Genomic DNA, 25,978 nt, shown 5'->3' on the forward strand with positions numbered 1-25,978 from the left:
TATAGAAAAAACAAACAAACAAAAATCAAACCACAAAACCAAACACAAATAGTTTCAGTTTTCCACTTACATAATAACTTTGATCTACTTATCCTTTCTTGTTACTGCAATGTCATTTTCATTTTGCCACTACTGGATCCTGACAACACAAACCCAAACTGAAATCACAATACAGAGTGATTCCTCCAGAATTAAATGGCAGAGCAGCAACACTAAGAGCACTAAATGTTGAGCCAATGTCCTTGGTAAAGTCCCTAATATTGGCCACTAAACCTGAATTTTCCCAAGTCAGTAGTAGTGTAGGGTGCCCTCCTCCACATCCTTAAAAAGCGTGACTTTAAACAACTGCTATGCAACTCCCACCTCAAAATGGCATTAAACATCCAATATTCAGAAATGACTGAATAGTTGTATCAAACTCAAACAGGAAGTGTGGAGGAAGAAAGTGGCCAAGAAGTGCTGGCAAAACTAAGAAGATTCAGTAGTACTGTGAAGTACAGATGGGTAAATGCGCTGAGACAGTGAGAAGAAAGAGGAAATGTCATAACTGTGGGGCAACAGAAATGGAGAAGGGTGAAAACCAAGATGGAAAGGACGAGGCAAACAAAAGCAGACAAAGCATTTTTTCATTAATCACAGACCAGAGCAACTGCTTCCTAAAATGCCATCCTAAAAAGGCATTAGCCAAGCAAAGGGATGTGTAGTCCACAAGTTGGATACTATCAAGCCATATTTATCCTCTGATTTCCTTCTTTCACATATTTCAATCCTACCTGCTCTTTAGTCTCAGGTATCTACCATCTGACGTACCTACACTCTTGCTACTCTTAAAGCTCAGTGACTCTACCAAAATGCCCATCATTCACTTTCAGTGCTGATTTCATGTCACCTCTCCAGCCCCTGGCTATGAGTTGTATTGTTTTCTGAGTATCTGAGCTGTGCTTTCAGCCTCTGGTTGCTCTGCATTTGCACAGGATCCAGGACACAGAGACTTGGAAGCTCCCCAAAGGTGGATCTTCCAGGTGTAGGCAGCTAGATCCTGGGCAAACAACTCTTTCATCCAAGCCATACTATCAGTCACCCAAAAGAGCAATCCCACCAAATGGACATACGCTTGCAGTAGTTTTACAGCTGAGCTGATTCCTGGTAACACAAGAATCAGGCATTTGGTTTTGCAGCAAATTCAAAATACCCCCTTCTCCTCATCCATGTCCTTTGATGTACTGGTTTAAGAATAGAAAAGCTGTTGTTTCTAAGGAACTCAGGTATCTAACCTACATAAATACTTGCAAAAGTTCCATGAGATACTGTGTATGTCTTCAAAGACCTATATATGGTATTTTGAAGTATCTAGTTTTATACACATGGGAGTCCAAGCTTCACTGAAAATCACTCAGATGTATAATATTTTTCCAAAGCACTGGATATGATTTACCTTAAAAATTTTACTTTCAAAGGGATTTAGTCATCTAGGTCATGTCAGTGCCTTAGAAAGTGCTATTTTTTCCTGCTCCCATATTTTTCACACTGACTACTTTAGGTACTCAACTTCAGTATGACCTAAAGCGTACATTCTCTCTGTAATCAACGCACATAGTTTCTTCCAAATGGTGAGTCACAGCATCCAAGTTGGATGCGTACAGTCCGCGCGAATACCTATCCACGTACTGTGTCGACAATGAGGCAAGCAATTCTGTCAAGGCTGGGCTTCCAACACACCATAAAGTAAGGACATATCACAATTTTTCTTTTATTAATTGTTTGGAGACAGACAAAGCAGACAAGATGCACATGAGCTGTGAACATCAAGGCATGAAGGGGCTGAGATATCAGATGGAAAACACCCACAACTTCTAAACCACAAGAGGTGCAGCTACTTGGCAACTTTCATGTAAATAACAGCATCACAATACCAATTTACCTCCTACTGTATATGGAACAAAAGAAACACAAACAGAAAGTTACCTGAGCACCGTAGACTCGTTGCATTGCCTGAAGCAACTGGTTTGTATATTCAGTAAGGGTTCCTGCATCTTCTTCAAATACACTGAGCAAAGACCGAGTCTTCAATAAAAGAAAAAAGCAACAGTTTTAGTCCCAAGTGAAAATGTTAAAACTAATCATAAGTCACTATAAACAAATGGTAGTAAAGAATACGAATCAATCAGAAATAATAAGCCTTCAACTTTGCATGATTTTGTTTATTCAGATTTTCAAAATATGTAGAAATTAGTCCTCCTAGTATGGATAGGTAAACTGAGGCATAAGAAAGCAAAGCGACAAAATGCTATGGCCGTATCCTGACTCCTACTCTCTCACTCCAACTAATAGACATTCCTTATGACATAATGAGGAATGTAAAAAGTCCTGAATGTCTGCCTGCTGAATACAGTAATCCAAACCATGTTAAGGACTCTGGGTCAAACACCACTGCTTGCTCACTTTACTTCTCTAATGTCAGACTGCATTAGAAGCACCCCCTTCCATGAGATAATTTACAGAGTATTATTCACTCTCAACTGTCTTGAGCAACTCTTAAAGGGCCACTGCCAAAGCTAGCTGACGTAATCAGACCAAACAACTGCGTGTTCATCTACAACAACAGGCACAGAAGTATACACCCACTCAGAGACACCCCATGCTTTCTCCATTTGCTAGCTCATCCTTGCAACCAAACAGAGAAAAAAAAATTAATTGTGTTATCTTAAAGACATGAATTCCCTTGGTTTGTTTTGGTGGAAACATCAGGAACAAAGAATTACATTGCTGATACAGCTCCTGAGATGTGAAACAAAGATATCTCAGAATACTGCCGAGCTCTAGAATTTGCTAGATCAAGGCAATAATGAAAGAGGGAAGGCTGTCCCTTTAACAAAGTCATGATCCATCCTTAGTCTTAACTGTCTTAAATCCAATCTATTTGATGCTAACTGGCAATGTCTTTCCATCTGTACAGCTAATTTATGTGACATTAATTAGTTTCATCTGCTTACATGAGGGGCACGCATAAACTTCAGCACTTTAATAATCATGTCAGTCCTGTAAGAGAACAAGTGCTTTACCTGTCCTCCCAGCACAGGAATCTCTAATGTACCTGAAGTATCCAGGTTCGAATCTGAGAAATGTATTTCAGAGTCTTAAGAAAGTCCTAAGTTGCTCCACTGTTTTAACAGGAGGCACATGTACTTCCCCAAGGCACTTATTCTCCTCTGCAAAACTCTGCCCTGACTCTATGGTTGTCCTGAAAAACTCAAAATCAGCATCCTTCAAGAGCCCCAGTCCAACATCAACTATCATTTCATCTCTGCTGAGAAGCATCTGAGCCAGAAATCGGTGTTGCTCAGCAGTTAAAGCACATGACTTAGGAGTCAGTCCTTGGGTTCTGTTCTAGGTGTTGCAGGGGAGCATTTCCACACTGTAAGGAACTCTGAAGCTCAACATTTCAGTCTTCTAACATGCTAAGCTGCTACAGTAGTTCCTACCTTAGAGAAACTGGCAGCCAACGCATTTGGGAAACTAGTTTGAGACCTTAGCACGTCAGAAGATACATAATACAAAGTACTGTTTTCAAATAGAAAGAACATAAAACCCAAAGAATGGTGTAAAGGCCAAGTCAATGAAATGGATACCAAGAACCCAAACTTATAAAGGACCTTTGTGCAGAACTTTCCTACAAGGATGGTGGCATGGTTTGAGAGTTTTCCACACTAAGCTATTATTTCAGTAATTGAAAACATATTGCTTTTCAAAAATATCTGTTTTAAAATGTATTATCTGCAATGATGCATTAAAACAAGCAAAACCAATGCCAACAAACTACGTTGTATCTATACAGTGCTCATCATCTTTGTGTTACAACAGCACATGAAATGCACAGGGTATGAAGATGGTTAAAAAATAAATCTAGGGAAGGTAAAAACTCATAAAACTTGACACAATGTTTATCAAGACAAATCTCAAGCCAAGAGCTAAAAATTAAAAAGAAATTGTCCAAAGTAGGTTGCAAATCACATGTTTCTGCATTCTGGAAAAGGTTTCCAAACACAGGAATGTCAGCCAGATTCCTAAATCTTACTGAATTTTTGCAGGTTCAGTTTTTCAGATGTCTATATATGGGTTGAGGTAAAACAGCTCTGGGAAATAAATTCTGAAAGTCTTGGCCTCAGTTATTAGCACATTGTTCAAAAATAATAAAAACAATAAATGATTCAAGCAGTTTGGAAGTTATTCTTGGAAAAGTTCGTATTTAAGAACACCATTTAAAATCACTGCAACAAAATATCAGAATGTGTATAACTTTGTTGTTGCTTTTTTGACAAATTCTGGCATAGCAGCTAATGCTGCTGAAAGAAACCAGTGATCCAAATATTAAGCTAACAGTTAAGAGGCCTCAATTAGTAAGACCATTATCTTGACTTCTAGAAACATAGGAAAAAAATGCTACTTCCAGGTATTTCCCTCAGTTCTAGCATGACTGCTTGCGTAAATTTCTCTCATTTGGTGGCCAAACACTTCAAAATTAAGACACTTTTTACAGCCTTTTTCAGCCAGTGCTTGGAGACAAATCAAGCCAAAAGTACTATATGGTTGCAGAGAGAGAAATCAAGTTTCAGAAAACTAATGAAAAATGACTTTGGCCTAATTCTCTTCTGTCTTACATGTAATTTACATAATTCATACCGTTCATACGAAGTGAGGTTATATCCTCGTTTTATCATCTCTCTGCACTGCTGTAAGTGACTGCACAGGGCAGAGGAGAATCAGGTCACTTTACGCAGAAGTAAATGACCACATAAGCTGCCATGCTGTAAGCTCTGTGTGACAGAGACTGCCTTTTGGCTCTATTTTGTAGCACCCAGCTCACAGAGGTGCCCGGTTGTGCTTTAAATCTGAAGTTCTCTCCAAGAAAAAAATTAAAAAAATAAAAGACTGGAAAAAAAAATCTGTTTCCTTGCATGAAATAGAGGCTAGCAACACTGGGCTGTTATAAAATAATTAAACAATGCCCCTCCCTCCCAAAGTTATAGGACTTGAACAAAAGTAATGACCAAATCAAGCCAAAACATCCTGCAAACACTCAGATTTATGCACAGCCTGGTATTTCCAGTAATTGCAAAGGAGATGTTAACAACCCTCATTTCAGGTCAGGAGAAAGATGAAGACCTCCAAATTCAATTCAGTGCATTGTTCGGCTGCTTTCAGTCAGTGCTACATTTTTAATCATTGAAGGAAGTGTTGATTGAAGAGGTAAATGAGTTCACTTATCCTGCGTGTCAAGTTCTTCAGCTCCAGAATACACTGGGGAGATTAACACTAAAAAAGTTAATAACTGCTCCTAATAAATCTAGCACATTTCGGTAAGGTGTGGAACACAGAACCATTCACGCTGTCACGGAACAATGCAGGTCACCTTGTCCAAACCCCTGCTCAAAGCAGGGCTGACTCTGACATTACATCAGGTTACTCAACACTTTTTCCAGTCAAGTTTTGAAAAATCTCCAAGGATGGAGATTCCACATACACCATACCAAAGAGATGATGAAAATCATTCTTATTAGCATGAGATTTCATGGAATCACATAAAAACAGGATAAGAGGTGATCAAGATTCACCTACAGATTCATTAAGTCCTGACAGGTGCATGTTCAACCTTTCCTTCAAAATGTCTCATGACAGACTCCCTAACACCTTCCAGCAATCTGCTCCACAGCTTATCTATTCATTCCTCCCCTGATCCATCAGCAGATGAGTTAGGATTACAACACAGGGCTACCTGGGAACAGGATCCATGCTGATCCACCCTGCCCTCCCTTCTCGTTTTGCTGCTTCACCGATTACTTTTGTATCTCTGTCTGCACCAAAGTTTGTCCTCAAGTGCATCTTCCCCAGCCCTCCGTGAAATTTCCACTCCTTCCCGTTGCCCTTCTCTCTTCCACCTGAATTTCCCTCTTTCCATCCTCCTTCTCCAGGTCTTGAGGCCTCACACCTCTCTGCCCCCCGAAAACACCACGACCTGGCATGTTCTTCACTGTGGGGTTTCTACAGTCCTCAGAGGTCACTTGTGCAGCTGTGTCACGTCATGGCTCCCAGCACCGGGGAGAAAAGTTCTCCCTTTCCTGCAGAGGTTGGGATGGAAAGGGGGGTAACTGCCTGTCCTTGTTCCTCAGACTCCTTCGGAAGGAAGTCATCTTCAGTGGGATCCACCTCACCCCAGCTGTCCTTCATGGGAAGCCTCTGTACCTGAATGAGCATCCTTGAGTGGGGAGGAGCAGATGTGTTGCTGGTGACATTCCTTCCATCCACGTTTGTCAGTGGGGCCAGGTGACTCATGGTGCAGAAGCCTCCCTGTCCCTCAGGGAGTTCGGAGGAAGCCACGCCATGCCTGTCCATCCTCCCCCAACACACCTCACCTCTTCAGGGCAACCCTTACACCCAGCCAGCATGCACCCAGACGGGACAGCGTGAGGAAAAAGCCAGAGGGGTTTCTCTGAGACAGGTGAGGATAAAGGGCTCGGTGCCCCAGCTTCCTCACACCCTATTGCTCTGTCGGGGTGCAGCCCTCTTCTCCAGAGGCCCTCAGGAGCACACACAGCCAGTCTTTCCCTGACAGGTGCCCCGTAGGAGGCAAAAACCTTCCCCCGACACCACATGGGTGCCCTTTACCTGCTTCACAGCATCCCAGCTCCCCGAGGGTATCAACAGGAGAAGTCACCCTGACCCACTTCTCCGCTCCTCGGGAGCCCGCTCCGCTGCCCCTCCGCCCGGCCGCCCTGCACCACCCGCTGACCCCGCTCTCCTCGCCGGGGGACGGGCCCTCCGGAGGTGTCACCCCCCCGCCCCGCATCGCCGGCTCAGGTGCGTCACCCCGGCTTCGCCCCTGGCAGCGGGCCGCTACCTGCGGGCTGTCCTGCAAAGCCTCTTCCAGGAGAAGTTTGTCGACGGCGGGCATGTTGGCGCTGCGGCGCGGCTGGGCGCGGGGAGCTGGGTGCGCGGCGACGGCCGACGCCCGCGGACACGCCCCGACGGCGGGGCTCGGCTGCGTCCCTCCTCCCCGCGGGGGCGGCCGCGGGTCTCGGCAGCTAGCGGGGCACGGCAGTTGCCTGGCTCTGCTGGCGGGGTGGGGGCGGCAGCCCGCGGCCGCTCACTCCTCCCAGTTCCCGTCCGGCGGAGGAAGCGAGTCACGGGGAGGGCAGGAGGGAGCGCGGCAGGCGGGGGGTGGCTTCCTGCCGCCATTAACTCCTCGGGCTTGGCTGGCGGAGCGGCTGTCTCTCCTGTGAGGGCGGAGGCTCCAGATGGTGTTCGCCTGTTCATCTCCTCCCCAGCTGCGGGCAGCTAGGGGCTGGGATGGCTTTCTGCAGCCCCGCTCTTGGCTCTGTTCCTCGGACAGCAGGAAAAGGGGATGCAGCAGGGGCAGTGGGATCCCCCTCAGCTGAGGGAGATCTCCCTGGTTGTGAGGGTGCTTGTTTGATGGAAATGAGGAGAAGGTGTCATTTTCCTGCGTCGGCCTGTGGGGCTGGAGGACCTCCAGCTGTGGGGGAGCCCTCTGCGATGACCCTCGGGGTGTTCCAGCTCTCTTTGAAGGCACTGCAGGACTGGGGGCTGCGGGCAGGGTCAGCCGGGCTACCGGGTGGCTCAGAGAGCATCTCGGGGCCTCAGTCACGTTCTAGGACCAACACAGCTGCTGGCGAAGATGGACCTGCTTATGAGCAGCCCTCATTTGCAGCATCTCTGCTCTGGAGAGACCCCACCTGTAGTCCTGTGTCCAGCTCTGGAGCCCTCAGCACAGGAGAGACATGGACCTGTTGGAGAGGGGCCAGAGGAGGCCACAGAAATGATCAGAGGGCTGGAACAGCTCTGCTGTGAGGACAGGCTGAGAGAGTTAGGGTTGTTCAGCCTGAAGAAGAGAAGGCTCTGGGGAGACCTTATTGTGGCCTTTCAGTGCTTAAAAGTGGCATATAAAAAAGATGGGGACAGACTTTTTAGCAGGGTTGCCAGTTCCGGTAGGACAAGGGGTAATGGTTTTAAACTAAGAGAGGGGAGATTCAGGCCAGACAGGAGGAAGAAATTTTTTACACTGAGGGTGGTGAAACCCTGGCCCGTGTTGCCCAGAGAGGTGGTAGATGCCCCATCCCTGGAGACATTCAAGGCCGGGCTGGATGGGGCTCTGAGCAATCTGATCTAGTTGAAGATGACCCTACTCATGGCAGGGAGTTGGATGACCTTTGACCTAGATGACCTTTGAAGCTCCCTTCCAATCCAAACTGTTCTGTGATTCTATGATCTGCATTCGTTTTTGTGTATGGACAACTCTCCAAGTGACACCATGGGACCACAGAGTATTCCTGGCAGATCAGTCCCCACTCAGCCACAGCCCTATACTTGAGCTGTTAGAGGGGATCCATTTTTTAAGTTACTGGTTGTCCATCTGCAAACCTATGTTTTTGATAATAAAAGGCATCTCACCGATGCCTTAATTGTGTTGGAGAGGTTCAGTGTTTAGACATTAATTCAAATGCTTATTTGAACAAAGTTAATGTTTTCAAAGTACGCAGAGTCTTGCTCAATCTGTATTATGTTAACAGTTTTGAAGGGTGGCCACTGTTTTCAGATGCCTGTTTCTCTAAAAGTCCACAGTAGTTGATCTGCAGATCAGTTGCTCCATGCTTGTCAGCTGTAACTCTTGCTTCAGGGCAACTTGAGGCAAAAATTGAGATACGCAAAACCAGAATCCCATTTAAGAAAAAATCATTTCTGAAGACTTTGGGAAGAATCCTGCCAATTAAACAGAATATGAAAACAAAAATATTTTCTGTAAAATGGTAAGATGTTATCATCCCCAAAGTTTCAGAGTCTTCAAATAACTCATGTTGTTGCCCTGTTTTAAAAGAAGAAAAATATTTTTTTTTTCCTAAATGCAGCTTGAGCTGTAAAAGAACTCCAAACATTAGCATTGGCCTGCTTTGCAATTACGGTAAGTGCCTACTCTTTGCATCTAGCGGATTTTTCCTCTTCTGTCTTTCTTAAACAATAGTGAATGTTTTATATGGCAAGAAATCTGATTGCTAATACTGTTTTGGTTTGGTTTTTTTTGTTTGTTTGTTTGTTTGTTTTTATCTTTTTTTTTTTAGATTAAAAGACTGTGCAGAAGCAGGTGGCCTTAGGAAAGCTTTGCAGATCAGCTGGATGATCGTTTGTTTTTAATTTTGTATGAGAAATTATCATTGAACCTTGTAATTTTGGCTACAATATTTCTGTGTGTCTGACATTGATTGGTATTGCTTCTGAAGCTTGTGAGAGGACCTCTAACCCCAAGTGCCAAGCCTGCCTTCGTGCGACTCTGCTCCACCAGTCCTGAAGCTGGACACCCTGTTCCAGGCCCTTGAATAAGAACAGAGTTCTCACGTTCAGTCCACTTTTCCTGCCTGAATAAAGACACTGAGCCGTAATAAAAACCACTAGCTAATACCAAAAAATATCAAATATGACAGTATATATTTACATAATGAAAAAAAAAACAAAAATAGATATGGCTTTATCAGAATAATGTTGTTTCAGATAATTTTAGAATGGTGGAAAGAGGTCAGAGGTTTTTTTGTTTTTTGTTTGTTTTCCTACAGAATGTGAAGTAAGGCACTAGTTAGGCATTATTAGGCTTAAGAATCCATGACTGCGTCTGAGCCAGTTTTGTCAGTCTGTGTTAAAGTCTTATTTTTCTTTGTTCAGAGATTTTGAAAACATTACTCGAAATTCACTGAGGAAGAGAAGAGCATGCTTTATCAGATTTTGTGCATCTTAAAGTAGCTTCAGGGCATTTTTGAGTATTTTGGGAAATACTTCTGTTATAACTCTACCCTTTCCTCTCCCCCTCTAGGCTTGAGGTAGTTCAGCAACAGCTCTTCCCCACTGGCTTGAAGTATTTTCTTCATGAAGAAAACATCAACATGCTCTGTATTTTTATTTCACATTGTCTTCCCTCCCGAGAGCTATAATCTTTAAGGTCTTATCTTGTTCTTGATGGCCTTGTTTAGGCTAAGGTTCAAGTGTGGAAGCCTGTTGTCATTCCAAAATTGAGGTCAGCCGTTTCCAGAACAGGTTCTACTAGCTTTGTTTAAATAAAACCAAGGGCACTTCAATAACTACTGAAGGGTGACACTTTTACTATCTGTCATTCTTTTTTGCATCATTCCTTACAGCTCCCAAACATTTCAACTATTTACTTATACAACGGTAGTGGTATTATTTTAAAGATTGGGTACCTTTGTGTATAGGCAGACCGTTGAGTAGGGGTATCTAAGCCTCTGAGAGGAGCAGAGGCTGTCCCTGGGTTGTCACTGGTTTCTGCGCAGGGCAGCAGCACTGAGCAGCCTGGCAGGTCCAGCTCCAGCTGAAGATACCCTGTGGTGCATCTGAGACCCGAGGGAGCTTCTTCAGAACCGTCTCTGTAGCTTCACATCACACAGTATTTTACACCCCATGGGAAGAGAAGCGGCGCGGCATTTATCTTGACGTGTGGTTCAGGAGCTGCTTGCTGCGCTGGGCAGTGCCAGCAGGGAACGAACAACACTGCAGCTCCTCTCGTCTAAATCTGGGTATTGAATGCAATACTCGGTTACTACAAGAAGTCTTGCTAGTGAAAAGTGCTCTCGTAACTATTCTTCAAAGTCAGTTTTAAAGGGAACATTGTACATATGGAAATAGAATAGGGAAATGGCAGACATAGTGCCTAGAAGCAATCACCTGAATATTCAAAAAACCTGTCATGGTGGCATGCACTGAGCTGAGAACACTTCCTGTAAGCAGTCCAAAGAGAAACCTTAAGGTAAAAACCCTGGAAATTTATGCATATTGCTTATAAAACTAATGAGAATGTATAATATCTAATAAAATCAATAAATAATTGAGCATTGAGTATGAAGTAATTTATTACGTGAACTAATTGTACTGCTTCTAAGAAAATATAGTGCTTCCTTCCAGCAAAAGCCTGAACGTAGCCTAAAACTCTCATAGTTGAGAGAATGAACTATATTAAAGGAAAGAGGAAGGTTTGGATTGATCTGTAAAGTCAAGACTTCTCTGCTATATAAATCTCTTGGCAAAGTGATGTAAAATCTTCCAGTACTACAGCACTTTTGCAGAAATTAGTGCATCTTCAAACTTGAATTTGAGGTTTTATGTGTGATTGTCTTGTTCCTGTTTGAGGCTGGTCGGGAATATCCCTCAGTCACCAGCCAGTCAAGTATGGTCTTCCGCAGACTGCCACTCCTTGTGTGACAGAAGGGACCACAGCGTGAGATGGCACCTGGGGACTCTGCCTTCTGGGGGACCATCTCAGCGACACGTTTCCAGCTTTGCTGTCCCCAGGAAGGCTTATTTGCCCAAGTGCTTCACCACCTCCCTGCCCAGTTCCAGCTCAGGTCTGGAGGCAGAAGCACCAAACCTGCACGGTGCTGTGCGTGAGTTAATAAGCGTTGCCAGCTCTAATTGGCCTGTTTGGAAACAAGGCAGCTGCTGTGCATCCTCAGCATAATTTATTTCCAAATTTGATAATCCACCCAGAATTAATGGAGAGCTGACTATAATTATTTTTTCTGGTTAGACTAGTTACAGAGTAAGTCATATTGCATTGTGTTTTCTTTCTCATATGTTCCATTGTAACTTTAAAGAACATATTGCGTTATACTTCCTTTTTGGCTTCATAACTTATACTTTACAAGAATTTCTGAGCAGTAGTGTGCTAGTCACATGTTTGCTAAGTCAGCTGAGTCTATTTATGTGTTTAACACTGTCTAATATGCTTATTCTTCTTTGTGCTTAGTAACAAAGAAATCTTTGAACTACAAATGACTTTTAGAGGTGTAATATTTTACCCCAAGTTGTGCAGCTGTCCTGCATAAAAATAAGAGGGTATATTAAATGATAGTAGCAATGAATCACTTCAAATTCTCTACATGTGAAAGATTTGAAAAAGATCTCACTACTCTCACTACAGAAGCATCCTACAACACTTTCTTAATAGTATATGAATAAATTACTTGTTAAATTAATAATAAGGCATCTAATGTACAGGAGAACTCTTGGATACATAGAGAAGGGGTATCTTGTGATTTTGAGTGTTACCCCACAAGATAATATCAGGCTGAACTAAAATTCCACTGAAATTATTAATTGCCATGTAACCAAGATCTCATGCTTTTTGTTTTAATGTATAACACATGGCTTTGTTTATTTCCATTAAACACGTTAGTTATCTGCCAGAATGGATATGTACAGATGTACTTGCTAGTGGTATGGGTTGAATTAAAATCTCTTTGAAGGTGAAGGGTGTAACTGCTGTCTCTAATTTCATGTAATTTAAGGACAATTAAGTTCCCTTGTGTAACCAAGTACAGCAGCAGCCTCCATCTAGATCCAGAATAAAAACATGGTTTCAAGAGCTGAGGTTTCTGATGACAATTGCCACCACGTCCCCCATGCCTGCCTCTGCCCTGCAGTGCGTGGCCTCTGGGGGTGGTGGCATGACTGGGTTTGGGAGCCTGCCAGGCATCTGGTTTAACAGTTTGTATTTGCTTGGCAAGGAACACAATCATTGTTAGGGAGAAGTACCGAAATATTTTAAGCTGGTATTATTACCTTTTGTCCACAGTTTTTGCAATGCTTGGGCAAATGCTCAGATACAGGCTCCTTTCTCCTTTTAGCTGTGCTGTTTGTAACATGTATTGCTCCCTAACCTACCAGACACTTCTCCTATTTCAGGTGATGGTTCAATGGAGTTCAGGGGTGAGCACAAGTCGGATGAGGAGCAGCCGAGGGAACTGGGACTGTTTAGCCTGGAGAAAAGGAGGCTGAGGGGAGACCTTATCGCTGTCTCCACCTATCTGAAAGGAGGTTGTAGCATGGAGGGTGTTGGTCTCTTCTCCCAAGTAGCAAGTGATGGGACAAGAGGAAATGGCCTCAAGTTGTGCCAGTGAAGGTTCAGATTGGATATTAGGAAAAAATTATTCCCAGAAAGGGTTGTCAGGCTGCCCAGAGAAGTGGTTGAGTCACCATCCCTGGAGGTGTTTAAAAGGTGTTTAGACGAGGTTCTTAGGGACATGGTTTAGTGCTAGAGTTAGGTTATGGTTGGACTCGATGATCCTGAGGGTCTCTTCCAACCCAAACGATTCTATGGTATCTGAGGTATAGGGAAAAGCCTTACTGTGAAATACAAGTAACAGAAAGAATAATACAAGTGCTTCATCAAAAAAGTGTGCATGTGGTATGATTCTGTAGATTAAAATAAGAGACATTTAATGCCTGGCATGTAATTATTTTATGAAATGCTAATAAGTAACCTGTTAGGTATAAAGGTTACCAAAACTCAGAACACGCTGTTGCAAATTCAAGTTGGATTTCAAGGTAGGACTGTCAATTTAGTGTCAGAGGGAATGCTGACTCAGAGCCCTTCTGTTATAGTCTTTAAAATACAACATTAATACAAATATCAGAAGCAAATCCACTTAGTGTTGTCACTGTGTCTAAAGCAAGCTTTTAGCTTAATTTTTTTATCATGAGATCACCTGAACCAACCAAGCCCTGCACTCTGTGTTTCCTTCTGAAGAACAGAATTGAAAAGTTCATGTTATCTTAACTCTGATAGCTCCCTTTGATTTACCTTCCCTTGGCATCTTTCTGTGGTTGCTTAGGCTAAAAAAGCTGAATGATGAAGTCATAACATACATAGCAGAACATATCCTGAGGTCTGTTAGCAGTCTGGGTAACACACAAGTGTGGGTAACACACAAGTTTTTCCCTATACCTCAGGGTTATTCTGTCCGTTTTGGCTTTCCTGCTTGGTATTTGGGCTCTTTTTGTTCTGAGTGGCACAAGGGGGTCCTGGTCCATCGCTGAGGCTGATGGAGACCATCAGAGGCCTCAAAGAGCTCTCCTGGCTGCTTCCCCCTTGAGCAGAGCCCACCTGTGCTGCCCAAGGCAAAATCAGAGCAGGACGTGCTAGTTCAACAGAATGTCCTTTTGTGTTTTTAGAGAAACAGCATAAAAAACAGGGGATGAGGCAGAGGCAATAAGGAAACTCTAGGCAGTGCCGGCATTGGCACTGATCTCACAGTCTCTGTGTTTCATGAAGGGGAGTGGCTCCTCCGGGCAGGCTGCCACGGCTGCCATGTACCTGCGTACACAAGCAAGGGCTGGTGTACCAGGAAAATACGCTGCTGCATTGCTGCCTGGGTAGAGGGTTTTGGCACCTCCAGTCTACCTCAGCAGGAACCCTCTCACCGAGGTCTGTGTATGTTCCTCCACGGTGCTTGGGTGCTTCCAGCTTCGTGAGATCAGCTGCTTCCAGTTTTTCTTCCTGTGACGGCCACTTAGGAGTTCTGCTGTTTAGAGAAAACCAAATGCTGGAAACATTTTGCTGTCATATGACTGGACGTACTGTAGCGAGTGCAGGGCTTGCCAAAAAGCCAGAATTGCGCAGCGTGTGCCCTGAACCGCTCCATCCAGCACTGGTGCTGGTGGCAGGATCGTCACCCTGGCGTGCTGGTGTCTTGCTTTTGTGGGGACCAGTCAGGTGTACGACAGGAGCAGAGCTAAATTATTGTAGTGGAGATTGCGAGCCACATCTTGTTTTGTAGCATTGTAGCTTTTCGACTGTTGTGTCAGAGATGTGCTGGTTTTACAGCAGGGGTAAGAGCACAGCCCCTGGGAAGGCTGTGGAGCACGGCCCCAGGAGAGCTGGCAGCAGGGCCAGGCTGCTGCTGCTAGCAAAATAATTCTTCCAGTTGGCAAACCTCTCTCATTTTTTTTCCCAGGCTAAAGGCCACTGTGAGCAAGGTACAAGCCAGATGAATTATCTCACCAGGCCGCAGGCAGCTGGCTGGCTACAAACTGCCCACCTTACGTGAGTGTTTGAGCACCTCACATCAATGTCTCCAGAGTCTGCCTTGCAGCGGAGAAGCTGCAATGCCCTTTTGCTTTCTACTGTGAGATTTGCAATGCAGGCAGGTGTTTTGTGACACCTGTGACTGCTGTATATTACCTGTGCACCTGACTACCCGACTTCAGTCCTGCAAACATGGAAACCTGTGTTTAGCCTGTCAGATTCCTGGAGATTAATCAGGCGTATAAATGTTGGCTGGATCAGTACATAGTTTTCCAGTTCTTTCAAGTTCATTTATGGTAACACATTGCTTATCTTTGTTTTTCTTTCACTTTTTAAAATCAGAACATTTAGTTCGAGGGTCACGTACAGCCATTATCTTTAAATACTCTGTAAACATAAGTGCTGACAAGATCCTAAGTCAGCAAGCATCTGTCTTTGTGGAAACTGTGAAGCATGCAGACAACATGTACAGCAGACAGAGTCAATAGGACCTAATAATATACATCAGTTTTTCTTAGAGGAGACCAATGATTCCTAATTAGTTTTTTACCCTCTCAAATCAAACCTGTGTGAAATAGCAAAAAGATAAAAGCCCCAGGCAGAGCAGCAATGCATACCCACGGCTGGGAGAACATGAGTAATAATGAAATGGAAAACGTTCTCGTCAGCATTTAAACTAACTTATTTGCTTTGAAAGAAATCTATGACAAAAGTCTGCAGTGTTTTTCAGCCTTTGCCTGAACAAAACTGCTTGTGCGTACAGTACTTCAGAGCTCTTGTTACATTTGAATTACGCTGTGTCCTGGCGTTGCCAAGTGGAGCAATGTTCAGTACTGTTAGTATTGTTAAGTCTTAGTCCAGATCTCTTCTTTTTTACTCTGTTGTACATTTGGATCAGTGCTGCTGGCATGCCTGGTTTCGTCACGTCGCAAGTTTGCTGTGAGGGGCTACTGGTGCTGTCATCTCCCCATCATCACTTCCCTGAGCGACATGTGCTTCTTGTTACAAGATGAGAGAGATTTGGGGGTTGCTGGAAAAGGACTAGTCCTTATCATTGTGGAGGAAAGGGCAAGTACATGTCCTCAAAACCTAAACACTCACTAATCAGAAATCCAAGTAGTAAATCTTCACGGCTATTGTTTTAAGCTAAGTTCATAATTTTAATGCAATCCCATGCATTTTAAGAGCCCCAAGTCATGATTTTTGGACACGTTAACAGATGCAAATACTAGTAAACAAAATACTAGTGTTTTGGGAGTAAGTCCAGGGATATATTGAGGAACAGCTGGTCTTGGCTTTTGGTGCATTGCCTCCATTATGTTGTCAAATGTGGAATGAATGAAACTACATAAAGTGTTTAATGCAGATATTCCTGAGCTCCATCCATCCTTTGTCTCCCTATCATTTGCCTCTACTTGTGGATCCAGAAGCTGACTCCATGTTATTGCTTCATCTTTATTAATCTAAGTGAGAGGAGATTGTCACCTTTATGTAGGTGCTGAAAGGATGTACCTATGAGAACATCGTGTAACTACACATACTGATTGCTTATGGTTTGTTTTGTTTCATGTGTACAAATACTCTGCTCTTACAAATTTTTCAAATTATGTATACAAAACCCTTCCCCAAGTGCTTAAAAATTACTACTATTTTATCTGTCAAAAATCACATTCTGATTAAAATTCAGTGTTAAAAACATACTTTTGCTCTTTGTCAGTCAATGCAAAATAATATAATTGGCATATGTGGGTGTCTTTTTTGAATATGCTAACACACACTGCTTCCCTGTTGCTAATTGTATGAACAACTTCTGTTTACCATGTGCCTAATATGACAAAAGTTTCAATTAATCAAAATGGTTAGCATTCTGTTTTAAAATGCATATTTAAAAGGTGCTGTTTTGATGGACAGAGAGTTTTCCCTTTTTTACCTGGTTAGTATTTGCTGAAGCAGAATTCCAATTTTTCAGTGAAATGGTATGTGCAAGTTATGAAAGTCTCACCCAGTATGACTTATATATTGCCACTGTAAAAGTACTGGCAAATTTTAGTCAGCCTAAGCTTTCAAAAGTTAAGGTGTTAATTGAGCAGAGGTGGACAAATAAGCAGATTCCATAAGGACATTTTTCATCATGAGGATGTGTCTCCTGTTTCTGCAATCTGCGGGCACACTGCATACAAAAACAAGGCAGCGACTGCTGTTTGGCTTCATTACCAATATAAGGCAAAAGCCTTACTATGTGTGGGAAGCTGTAATGGAAATCTCCGTCAACAACAGAGGAAGAATTTACATCTGAAAAAGTGCATGAAAATGAAAAGAAATTAAAGCAGGGATACCATCTTCCCATGATACTAAGCAAATAAGAGCCTTGTGTGCAGAAGGGCCTCTCTTGAAATAAAAGTGTCGGGCTCCATAAGACAGACCGGTACCTGGTGCAGAGGACCATCTCCTGAGACACCTGCCTTTTCTTATATGCATTTCTGAGGCAAGGAGGGTTTTCTTTCAGGGCTGTAGATAAGGTTATCTTACACTGCTTGAGTACTAGTTTAGGCTTACCAGATGGTGCAAGTGTGTGTTAAATACAAATGGGTGGGGATTAAGCATATGCCTGAAGTGAAGCACATGACACTGATGTGAACACACTAATGTTGAATTATGACTTATTTCTTCCATGTGAACTTACCTTTGGAAGTTTTACTCCTGAACTCTATTTCTACCTTCTGATCAGCTAAAAATCATATGCCCTGGACTAGTAGCTTTTGAAAACAAAGGGAATTTAATGTTTGTGCACAATAATTACATTCAAAAAGAATTCTTGCAAAATTAATTACTATTTATTCTGCCAGAGATTTGTGGGTGGGATGTTTTGTAAAGCTGGCATATCCACTAACAGAATATTCACGTTTCACTGGTGCTTATTTGGCCTCTACTTAGTGACATGCTTGCATTTCTCCCTAGATGACTAGTGGGTTCCTTGTTCATTTCTTGCCAAGTGTTTTAGGGGATGCTGCAGTTTCGTGGATGTCACTGATTTTGTCCCAATCCTTGTCTGATTTGGCCCAATAATGAGAATTTTATTTGTGACTTCCATGAGCGCAGGAACAGATAGATGAATGAAAATCTTCTGACCTTAGGAAGAAAAAAAAACCCACGGTCTTGGCAAATACTCTTTTTCTTTAAAACAAGGAGTTTACATGATATTTTTTAAAGTCAGCTCCCACAAACCATTATAACCAACACATTCAACTTTTTTTTAAATAGAAGGACTCATCATCTTTAAGGCTGGCTGGTAGTTGGTATCTGGCCCATCTGTGGGCTGCTCGCTACGGTGGTGGACTCAGGGTGAGGAAAGAACAGCAGCTCAGGGCTCAGACAAGCGTGGGGTTGCTGCCAAGAAGTTCCTATGGAGAGCGAGGGTATCCCAGGCAGACAGAAAAAGGAAAAGATGGAAATTGTGTAGAAAGCTCTTTATCCACATTTTCTCTTTGCTAACGAGGAGTGCAATGGGGGGACGTGCTGCATGGGTTACAAGAAGTCTGTGATGGGCAGAGCAGTTTGGCTGCTCTTGCTGTGCAGGGTCCCTGCACTGCTTCATGTACAAGCTTGGTATTGAGAACAGAATTTGGTCTGTAGAATGAGTTTTTAAAAATCCTTTCAGAGAGAATCTCTTTCAAAGTATTTTAACTACCTATTGATACAGCTGCCAGAAAATGACAGCTTACCATCGCTGTTGCTTACTAAATATTAGTATAGGGGATGTGGCATATTGATTCTTGCTGTTTATTCTACTCTGAAGAACAAAAATCATGAATGGCATGGAGCGGGGAATTGATTCTTCAATGTTTATCCTGGTACAAGAAACAAACCATCAACAGCTGAAGCAGGCAGGAGCCAGGCTCAAAGCAAACAAAAGGGGGTTCTTCAAATCACACGTGGCTAAGAAGTGAAACACAGGATGGTTTGGGTGCCAGGGGCTTACGTGGGTTCAAGGGTGGATAGGACAGGCCACAGAAGAGAAATGCATTAAGGGTTGCTAAATACAGAGCAACAGTATCTATCGAAGGAAGACTCTTAACTGCAAATGCTGGAAGATGGGAGAGTTTGGAGGGGAACATATCATATGGGTTTCGTCTGTTCTTTCAGCTGCTATCAGACAGGATCCTGAGAAAGGTGCATATTTGCTTTGACCTGATACAGGGTTTTTTGGCACTTTTTTTTTTTTTTAATAGTAATCCTATCCCACTGCTTTCTACATTGGCTTATCTGTTATCTCACCCATCAGCTATTTCTTGTTTTTCTATCTGCCAGCAAAGATGGAAATTCATTACGTGTTCAGATGATATTTTGCACAGTTGGGGCCAGACTGGTGTGATCATCAAGGGATGTCATAATACAAGCCTTACTAAGAAATACTATAGAAACAGAGGGGATTGTAGTTTTGTTTGTTTGTGGGTTTTTGTTTTGTTTCCTTTTGGTGGTCTGTGGCTTTTGTTAGAATTGTCATTTGGCTTCTGTTCCCCAAAACAAATTTGTTAACACTTTTTGTTAAGAATGCAACAGTTTTTCAGAAAATGTTTAAATCAATGAAGAGACCTTCTCTGTATACAAAATTCTGAAGCATTTCCTATTGCCATGTAGTGGGCATCTTAGTTGGTTGTAGGATCACAGTAGTTTTTACTCTATTTTTTCCCCCCTTTATTTTCAGGAAAAGAATTTAAAATTTTGATACACTGAGCTTTGTTTACTGACATGGAAAAGTAAACAACCCGAATTGACCCAAGAATGCTTTTGTCCATGGTAAACTGGGGCTTGGACTACTGGATTTTTCAAGCAGAGTGATCCTTGCAGGCTTACAGGGAAGCTGGGATGAAACTGGCTGACCTTTGGTAGCTAAATTATCACAACCACCATCTATGCAGTACTCTAATATTTGAACAAGTCAGTGAAAACTACTAACCCCAGTTGCTAGCTATAAAACTGCAGCACTGTAGCAAGACTGTGAAACTATCCAGGATAAAACATAGTACATGGTAGCCTGCAAACCCTGGAATTTGAACTTGAAAACACTGGAAGTGAGAATGCACCATGGGCAAGGTAGTTGTGTTATTGAGGTCTGATAACTGATTTGTAGTGCAACTCTTACAGGGGGAAAGTTTCATCGTGTTGTAAATTTGATTAGGAAAAAATTAATCTCAGGATGCTAACTACTGATGGAGAACTGACATTTTATTTTCAGGACACTTGTGGTTTTGGGAACATCCATGCCTGAAAGAATTCTTCAAAAGAAATATGGTAATTAGCACTGTATTTTTTCTGTACTTGCATGAGGTGACATACAAACCTTTGGAAGCAAGCATTTTGTTAGAAAAAATCAAGTGTGAATAAGGTTTCCATATGGATGCTTAGATAAAAAGAATTTGGGAAAGTACATATTCTTGTACAAATAAGGGCTGTTTCCTAATACTCAGAAGTAACTATGGGATTTAAAAATACTTCTCCATAGACCTGCGTACCAGCTAGACAGACAGATTGTTTGGATTTCAGACACTCAGATTAGCAAAAATGCCCGAAAGAAGAAAATCTCTGGAATTCCAGATTTGGATAATCCAGTTTACTAACCTGTTTTCCCAGCTGGGAGAATTTTAGATGGTTGATTTAGGGGAAAAAATAACAAAGTCCTTTCTCATTACGCCTTCTGAAATACTTACAGAATCTCACATCCATACATCTCTCAATCTTCCTCAGAGGAGATGGACTACACAGAGTGCATGACGGCAGACACTAAGAGCAGGGAACATGCTGCTCTGAGGGCTCCATTCTTTTAATGCAAAGCATTTGTTTAATTAACTTGCTTGTGAAACTGAGCTTTGCTGTCAGTGATTTTCAGTAATAAAGTGAAATGCTCGGTTCGTGTAGAACACAGGTGAAGTTGAAACTAAAGCAGTTCTTCCCATTTGAAATAGGAGGCACCTGCAATACAGCTGCCAAAAGAGAAAGTTTGCCTCAGGGCCCTTCTTTTAAAAGGTTCAGAGGGGCTGACTCACTACAATACCAGACAGTATATAGTGAAATATATCACATTCCCTTTGTGCTAAGTCCCCTGGAACTGCTACTAGCTGCAGCTTTGGATGGGTGTGCTGGATGTTTCTTACCTTATTGAATTCAGTACAGCCCTTAGTTTGTGCACACAGGGTGCTCAGCTTGTGTATGACACCCTGAACTTTGTAAGGCGAGTGACAGTGTTTGGAAGGAAGTGACAGCATCTTTCTGTTATCTGTACCGCTACTGCAGGTTTCTCAACCAGTTCTTCTCCTTGTGGCCAGGGTCACGGCTCCATGTGAAGGCATCTCCAGAGGTTTTTGGCTCCCCAGCTGCCTCTTCTAATATGTGAGGAGATGGCTCTGTTTCTGTGCTCACCACAACTGCTTCCTCCCAGGTAAATTATATATTAAAACCACGTTCACAGATTATTCCACATTGTGGCAAGTCTATGATCAGTGTGTGTTCCTGGAATTTTTCATTTGGTTTTGTATTAGAAAACCGTATAGGATCTTAAGCATCTTGTCTTTCCACCTTGCTTTGCTAGCACCCTTTCTTCCTTCTTAACTCTGCTGTTAAAAATTCACTTTGGGCTGATGCTTGGCACTTGAAAGCTCAGCCTGAGGATTTATTTTTCTATCTGCAATTTTCAGAAACTTTGCTATCAAAAAGATGTGGCTGTGAACCTTTGTGAGACTTTTCTTCTGAAGCAAAATGCATGCAGTCATGCTGCCTGTGTGTGGAGGGGGCTGGTGGTGGTGAAGGAGGTGTGTGGCCATGCATGTGTGCCCGTCAGCCCTGCCTTATTAAATTTTGAGCTGATTATTCAGGTTCAGGCAATTTATCAGGAAGGTATAGACAAACACCCTGAAAATACTGACTTTCTACAAATGTCATCAAAATAGGTGGCTAGACAGAGGTGGGAGATCTAACAAATGCCCACCCTGCTCTGATATGTGCTCACTGCTGGTTAGACATCTGTAAGCCCATGCAGGTGTGCCTCCACAGGCCACAAATCCATAGGAGACTAGACATTATTGATTCTGCTGCTTATGGAGCTGCTTGTTTTTAATATGTGCTTTTTGGGAAGTCTGTAGTAGAACTGTGATGTCTGTCTTTCCCTTCTCCAAACAGACTGAAAGATCAGGCAGCATCATTTTATATCTGGTTCTTTTGTAGTAAAGACAGTTATCGGTCATGTGCATACATGATGCTCATACTGGTGTTTACATGACACCCCTAAAACGTCTACCTGAGCCCTTAAACAGATTTGTTGTAGCAGTAATTTCTATCTAGCTAGAGAATTTGAAGTTGTGTCCAGTTGCATCCATTGGGTTTCAGCTCCCTGGTCATCTGAGAGGACTGAGCAAGACTAAACTATCAATGTTTGGAAGGGTTCTGGTTAGCAGAAATTAAGTCACATTCTGTTTGGGGAACGATACAAATTTTGAATAAAAAGAAAGATTGCTTGCAGACTTTGTAAACTCATCTTGCACAATTCTTAGTGCGGTTGATATAAATAAAAGAGCAAATCTGTAGCTCTTATCAACCCAGTGGGTCTTCAGTGTGAACCTGATGTTTCTCTTAAGGGTCTCTTCCAACCAAAATGATTCTATGATTCTCTTAAGAAGAGAAATACTGAAAGCAACCAATAAATTTTTGCTTACAATAGCAAACTGGATGTTATTGACGGCAGATCACAGAATCACAGAATGTTAGGGTTTGGAAGGGACCTCGAAAGATCATCTAGTCCAATCCCCCCGCCGGAGCAGGAACACCTACGTGAAGTTACACAGGAAGGTGTCTAGGCGGGTTTTAAATGTCTGCAGAGAAGGAGATGCAGGGTTCGCAGCCCGGACCTGGGGTTACACGCGTTTGCCCCGCGGTGTCCCAAAGTTGTCGTGAAACGCATGAGACAAGGGGCGTCCTCCCTGTCCTGTGAGGATCGTTGGGGGTCCTGCAGGCTTATGCCTGTGTTCAGCCTTATCTCCGATTTAACAGCTCCAGCCGCGGGGACTATGGTGAAGCCCGGCAAGGCAGGGGGTGTGTTTCCCCGGGGAGGGCCGGGGGGGTGCAGCGAGGGGCCGGGCGGCGGCGCTCGGGGCCGGCGGTTTCCCGGGCGATGGGTGTGGAGAGAAGGAGGAGGAAGAGGAGGAGGAAGGAGGGGTCCCCGCGGCTTTATCTCCCACCCGGCTCCGCCCGCCGCTGCCTGCCTCCCGTCGCCGCTCCGCACCGGTCGGCTCCGCACGGCCGGGCGCAGCGCCGGGCAGGGCAGCGCCCATGGGCTGCGGGAACTCCACGGCCAGCGGCGCAGGAGGGCGAGGTAGGGAGGTGGCGGCGGCGGAGGAACTGCGCGGGAGGGCGGCGGGGGCCGGGTGCGCGGCGGTGCCTGCATCCGCGCGGGCAGCCCTGCCGGGGGCTGCGGCAGCGGGCACACACTCACCCTCAAACCCTCCTGGCGGGGCTGCATCCCTCCCCCAGTTTGGAGGATGCCCGTTCGAGCAGCGCTGCCCGCGCTCCTGCAAGAGCATCTTCCTTTATTGAAGCTTGGCCAGGGGAGAGAGGGTGATGTGGCCCCCGGGGTCACCCTCTGGTGTCCGGCTCGGCGTTAGGATCGCCGCCTCTAACAGTAGCTGTCCTAGGCACGGCGAGCTCAGGAGCTGGACGTAAGGATCCTGTCGGGGGTGTAAGCTCTTCCCTATAAGGCCACGAATGCCACTTCTGAAATGAATTTCTGCTACTTCTTCTCTTCTACTTGCTTGGAGAAGTTGGAGGATATTCCAAGATTGAGATCTCTTGCATGTTAATGTGTACGGCTGGCTGGGCTCCCTTGTTTGTTCACCGTTGTTTCCAAAAGAGATAAGATCTGGGAGGATGGTGCTGTTGTGCTCTTTCTCCCTCCAGCCTCTGCAAAAAAGGAAAGTATATGGAAATGGATAAGTGGACCTTCACCATATAATTACAAATATGAGCATTTCTCAATAATTTTTCATCATAACTGCACTTGGCAAACATTGCCACCTGTTTCAGCACCTGTATGAAGTCTCTTGGATGCACTTGTAAGCTTCATAGCCTCTTGAAAATCTGCAGCAAAATACTGACTGGACCAGTTAGAACTACTGTGTCTCCATCTCTTACCATTTTGACTTAACTTTGTCCAGAGCTTCAGTGGTGCCTCGGATGGTGCTAGTCCCAGTTTGAAGAACAGAGCATATCTTTGAGTGTCAGTGGAGATACCTTTTCTGAATTGTATGTATGTGTGTCTGTTGGTGTGGTGTGTTGCTGGTTTGCCCACTAAACACTGCACTTGGCACTCACAGGGGAAAGGGAGGCTTTTCTGCCATTATTGCTTACTTGATTTCTATGAAATGATTATAAATTAGGTTTTAGGTATCCTGTATCTATCAGAGGCCTCTCTCATCTATAGAGAATGCACTGTATGAATTTGCTTGAACTTCCAGCACTCTTATTAGAGCTGTCCTGTTTGCACACATTAATTCTCTCCCATTAGTTGATTCCTGCATTGTTGTGACTGAAGTCTTTCCAGTATATGACAAATGTAGTTTTGTACTGCTGGGGAGGTGTTTGTTCGCATCCCATTTCTGTTTGCTGGGTAAAAGCACCAGAGCAAGTATCAGAGGAGTTCAGAGGAAAATTTTGAGTTGATTGTTAGACCCTTTGTGGTAGTTTCTCGATTAGTGTTGCTCTGGCCATTCTGTGGAACTTGGACCAGGACACAAATGGGTAAACATCAAATAGACTAACTCTGACAGCAGTGGTATTCAGTGAACTATGTTGAACTAAAAGTTTGTTTGTTTAAATAAATGTGTCCACTGTTGCATTAAAGGCAGCTATTTTCAACAGGTTCTGGCTTGTAGATTCATAAGTGATTTTTACTGAAGGTATGGCCCCTTTGGTAGTTTAACTTACCTGTTCTGTTATTCATAACATATTTGAGCTTGCATTTTGTTGCAGCCTTTTGCGTACTCTTAGAAATAGTCTACAGATTTTCAATGGCTTAGTGCAGGTAAAAAAGAACGCCATGTAAAACACACGAATTAGTATAATGGAATTATTACTGTTGCCCTGATAAACCTTTCCAAAGCAAATACAGGTCTGAAAGGTCCAGTCCTCTTCTCACTTGCACCACTGTCAGTCAGGAATAGCTCCCTGCAGTCTATGGTGTTATAAAAAACAACAACTGGTAATAAAAGTAAGAAGTCAGATGTCTGCTATTTATTTTTTTCCATTTAGCATTCCTTACAAAGTGTGTTTAGCAAAATGATTTTATGTAGGGGAAGGAGAAGATGTACCGTTTTTTAATCAAAATCCTAGAGCTTTTAAGGAAAGTGCAAGTCAATATTTTACCAAAAGATGTGAACACCATGTAAATACAAATTAATTTTGTGGCTTGCACAGCATGACTACATCTTTAGTGCTAAAGTTATGACTATTCTACAGTCAGTAATGTCAAAGCTAGAGGTACATAACATATAATTAACCTGTAACACTCTCTGTCATATTATATGACTAAGGATAATATTGTAGCATACTTCACAGAATACATTAAGCATATTATGTTAATCCCCATTTTCTTACTCTGGTAAAATTTCTTTTTTAGCATAACTCGATTTTCCTAAGCAGATGTATATATAATGATAGTTCAGCTAATGATGTTATCTTCTGTTGCCCGGCTAGAATGACATCAGAGGAGCTATCAGCCGTGTGTTCTGCGCGATCTAAACTAATAGACATGATCTAGAATAACATTTCTGTCTCTGGTACAGTACTCCAGAACACCAATATAACTCAGAGTTTTTTTCCTTCTAGAGCATCAGGCACTGGCAAGAGTCTCTTCAGTTGAGAAATGGCAACTTCTGTTGCCTGAGTGAACTGATGTATATGCGTCCTTCTTAAATCATTCAGCTATTTTACATGTGAACTATGGATTATATTTATATTTTTAATTTCCCATTATCCATAGCAAGTTTTATTACCAAATTGCTATTTTCCCAATGTTTTGTTATCTTCCTTTATATATACTTCTTTGATGTTATTTCCTTG

The 25,978-nt window shown here is 43.2% G+C and overlaps 2 protein-coding genes across 6 annotated transcripts in view; one reads left to right on the top strand and one right to left on the bottom strand.

Moving 5' to 3' along the window:
• The window catches only part of APPL2 (adaptor protein, phosphotyrosine interacting with PH domain and leucine zipper 2), a 42,553-nt gene extending 35,398 nt beyond the window's left edge, over window positions 1-7,155 (bottom strand). For all 3 annotated transcript variants that reach the window (XM_071798751.1, XM_071798745.1, XM_065839394.2), the window contains exons 1-2: window positions 6,896-7,155; window positions 1,966-2,064 (exon numbers count right to left, since the gene is read on the bottom strand). In XM_071798751.1, the coding sequence (XP_071654852.1) occupies window positions 1,966-2,064; window positions 6,896-6,949 (153 nt within the window). In that variant the 5' untranslated portion in view covers window positions 6,950-7,155. The remainder of the gene's footprint in view (window positions 1-1,965; window positions 2,065-6,895) is intronic.
• A 15,890-nt stretch (window positions 7,156-23,045) lies between these two features.
• The window catches only part of C1H12orf75 (chromosome 1 C12orf75 homolog), a 28,001-nt gene continuing 25,068 nt past the window's right edge, over window positions 23,046-25,978 (top strand). For all 3 annotated transcript variants that reach the window (XM_071798765.1, XM_071798758.1, XM_071798761.1), the window contains exon 1: window positions 23,046-23,237. In XM_071798765.1, the coding sequence (XP_071654866.1) occupies window positions 23,195-23,237 (43 nt within the window). In that variant the 5' untranslated portion in view covers window positions 23,046-23,194. The remainder of the gene's footprint in view (window positions 23,238-25,978) is intronic.

The sequence above is a fragment of the Patagioenas fasciata genome, chromosome 1 (genome assembly GCF_037038585.1).
Source record: "Patagioenas fasciata isolate bPatFas1 chromosome 1, bPatFas1.hap1, whole genome shotgun sequence".
Taxonomy (NCBI): Eukaryota; Metazoa; Chordata; class Aves; order Columbiformes; family Columbidae; genus Patagioenas; species Patagioenas fasciata.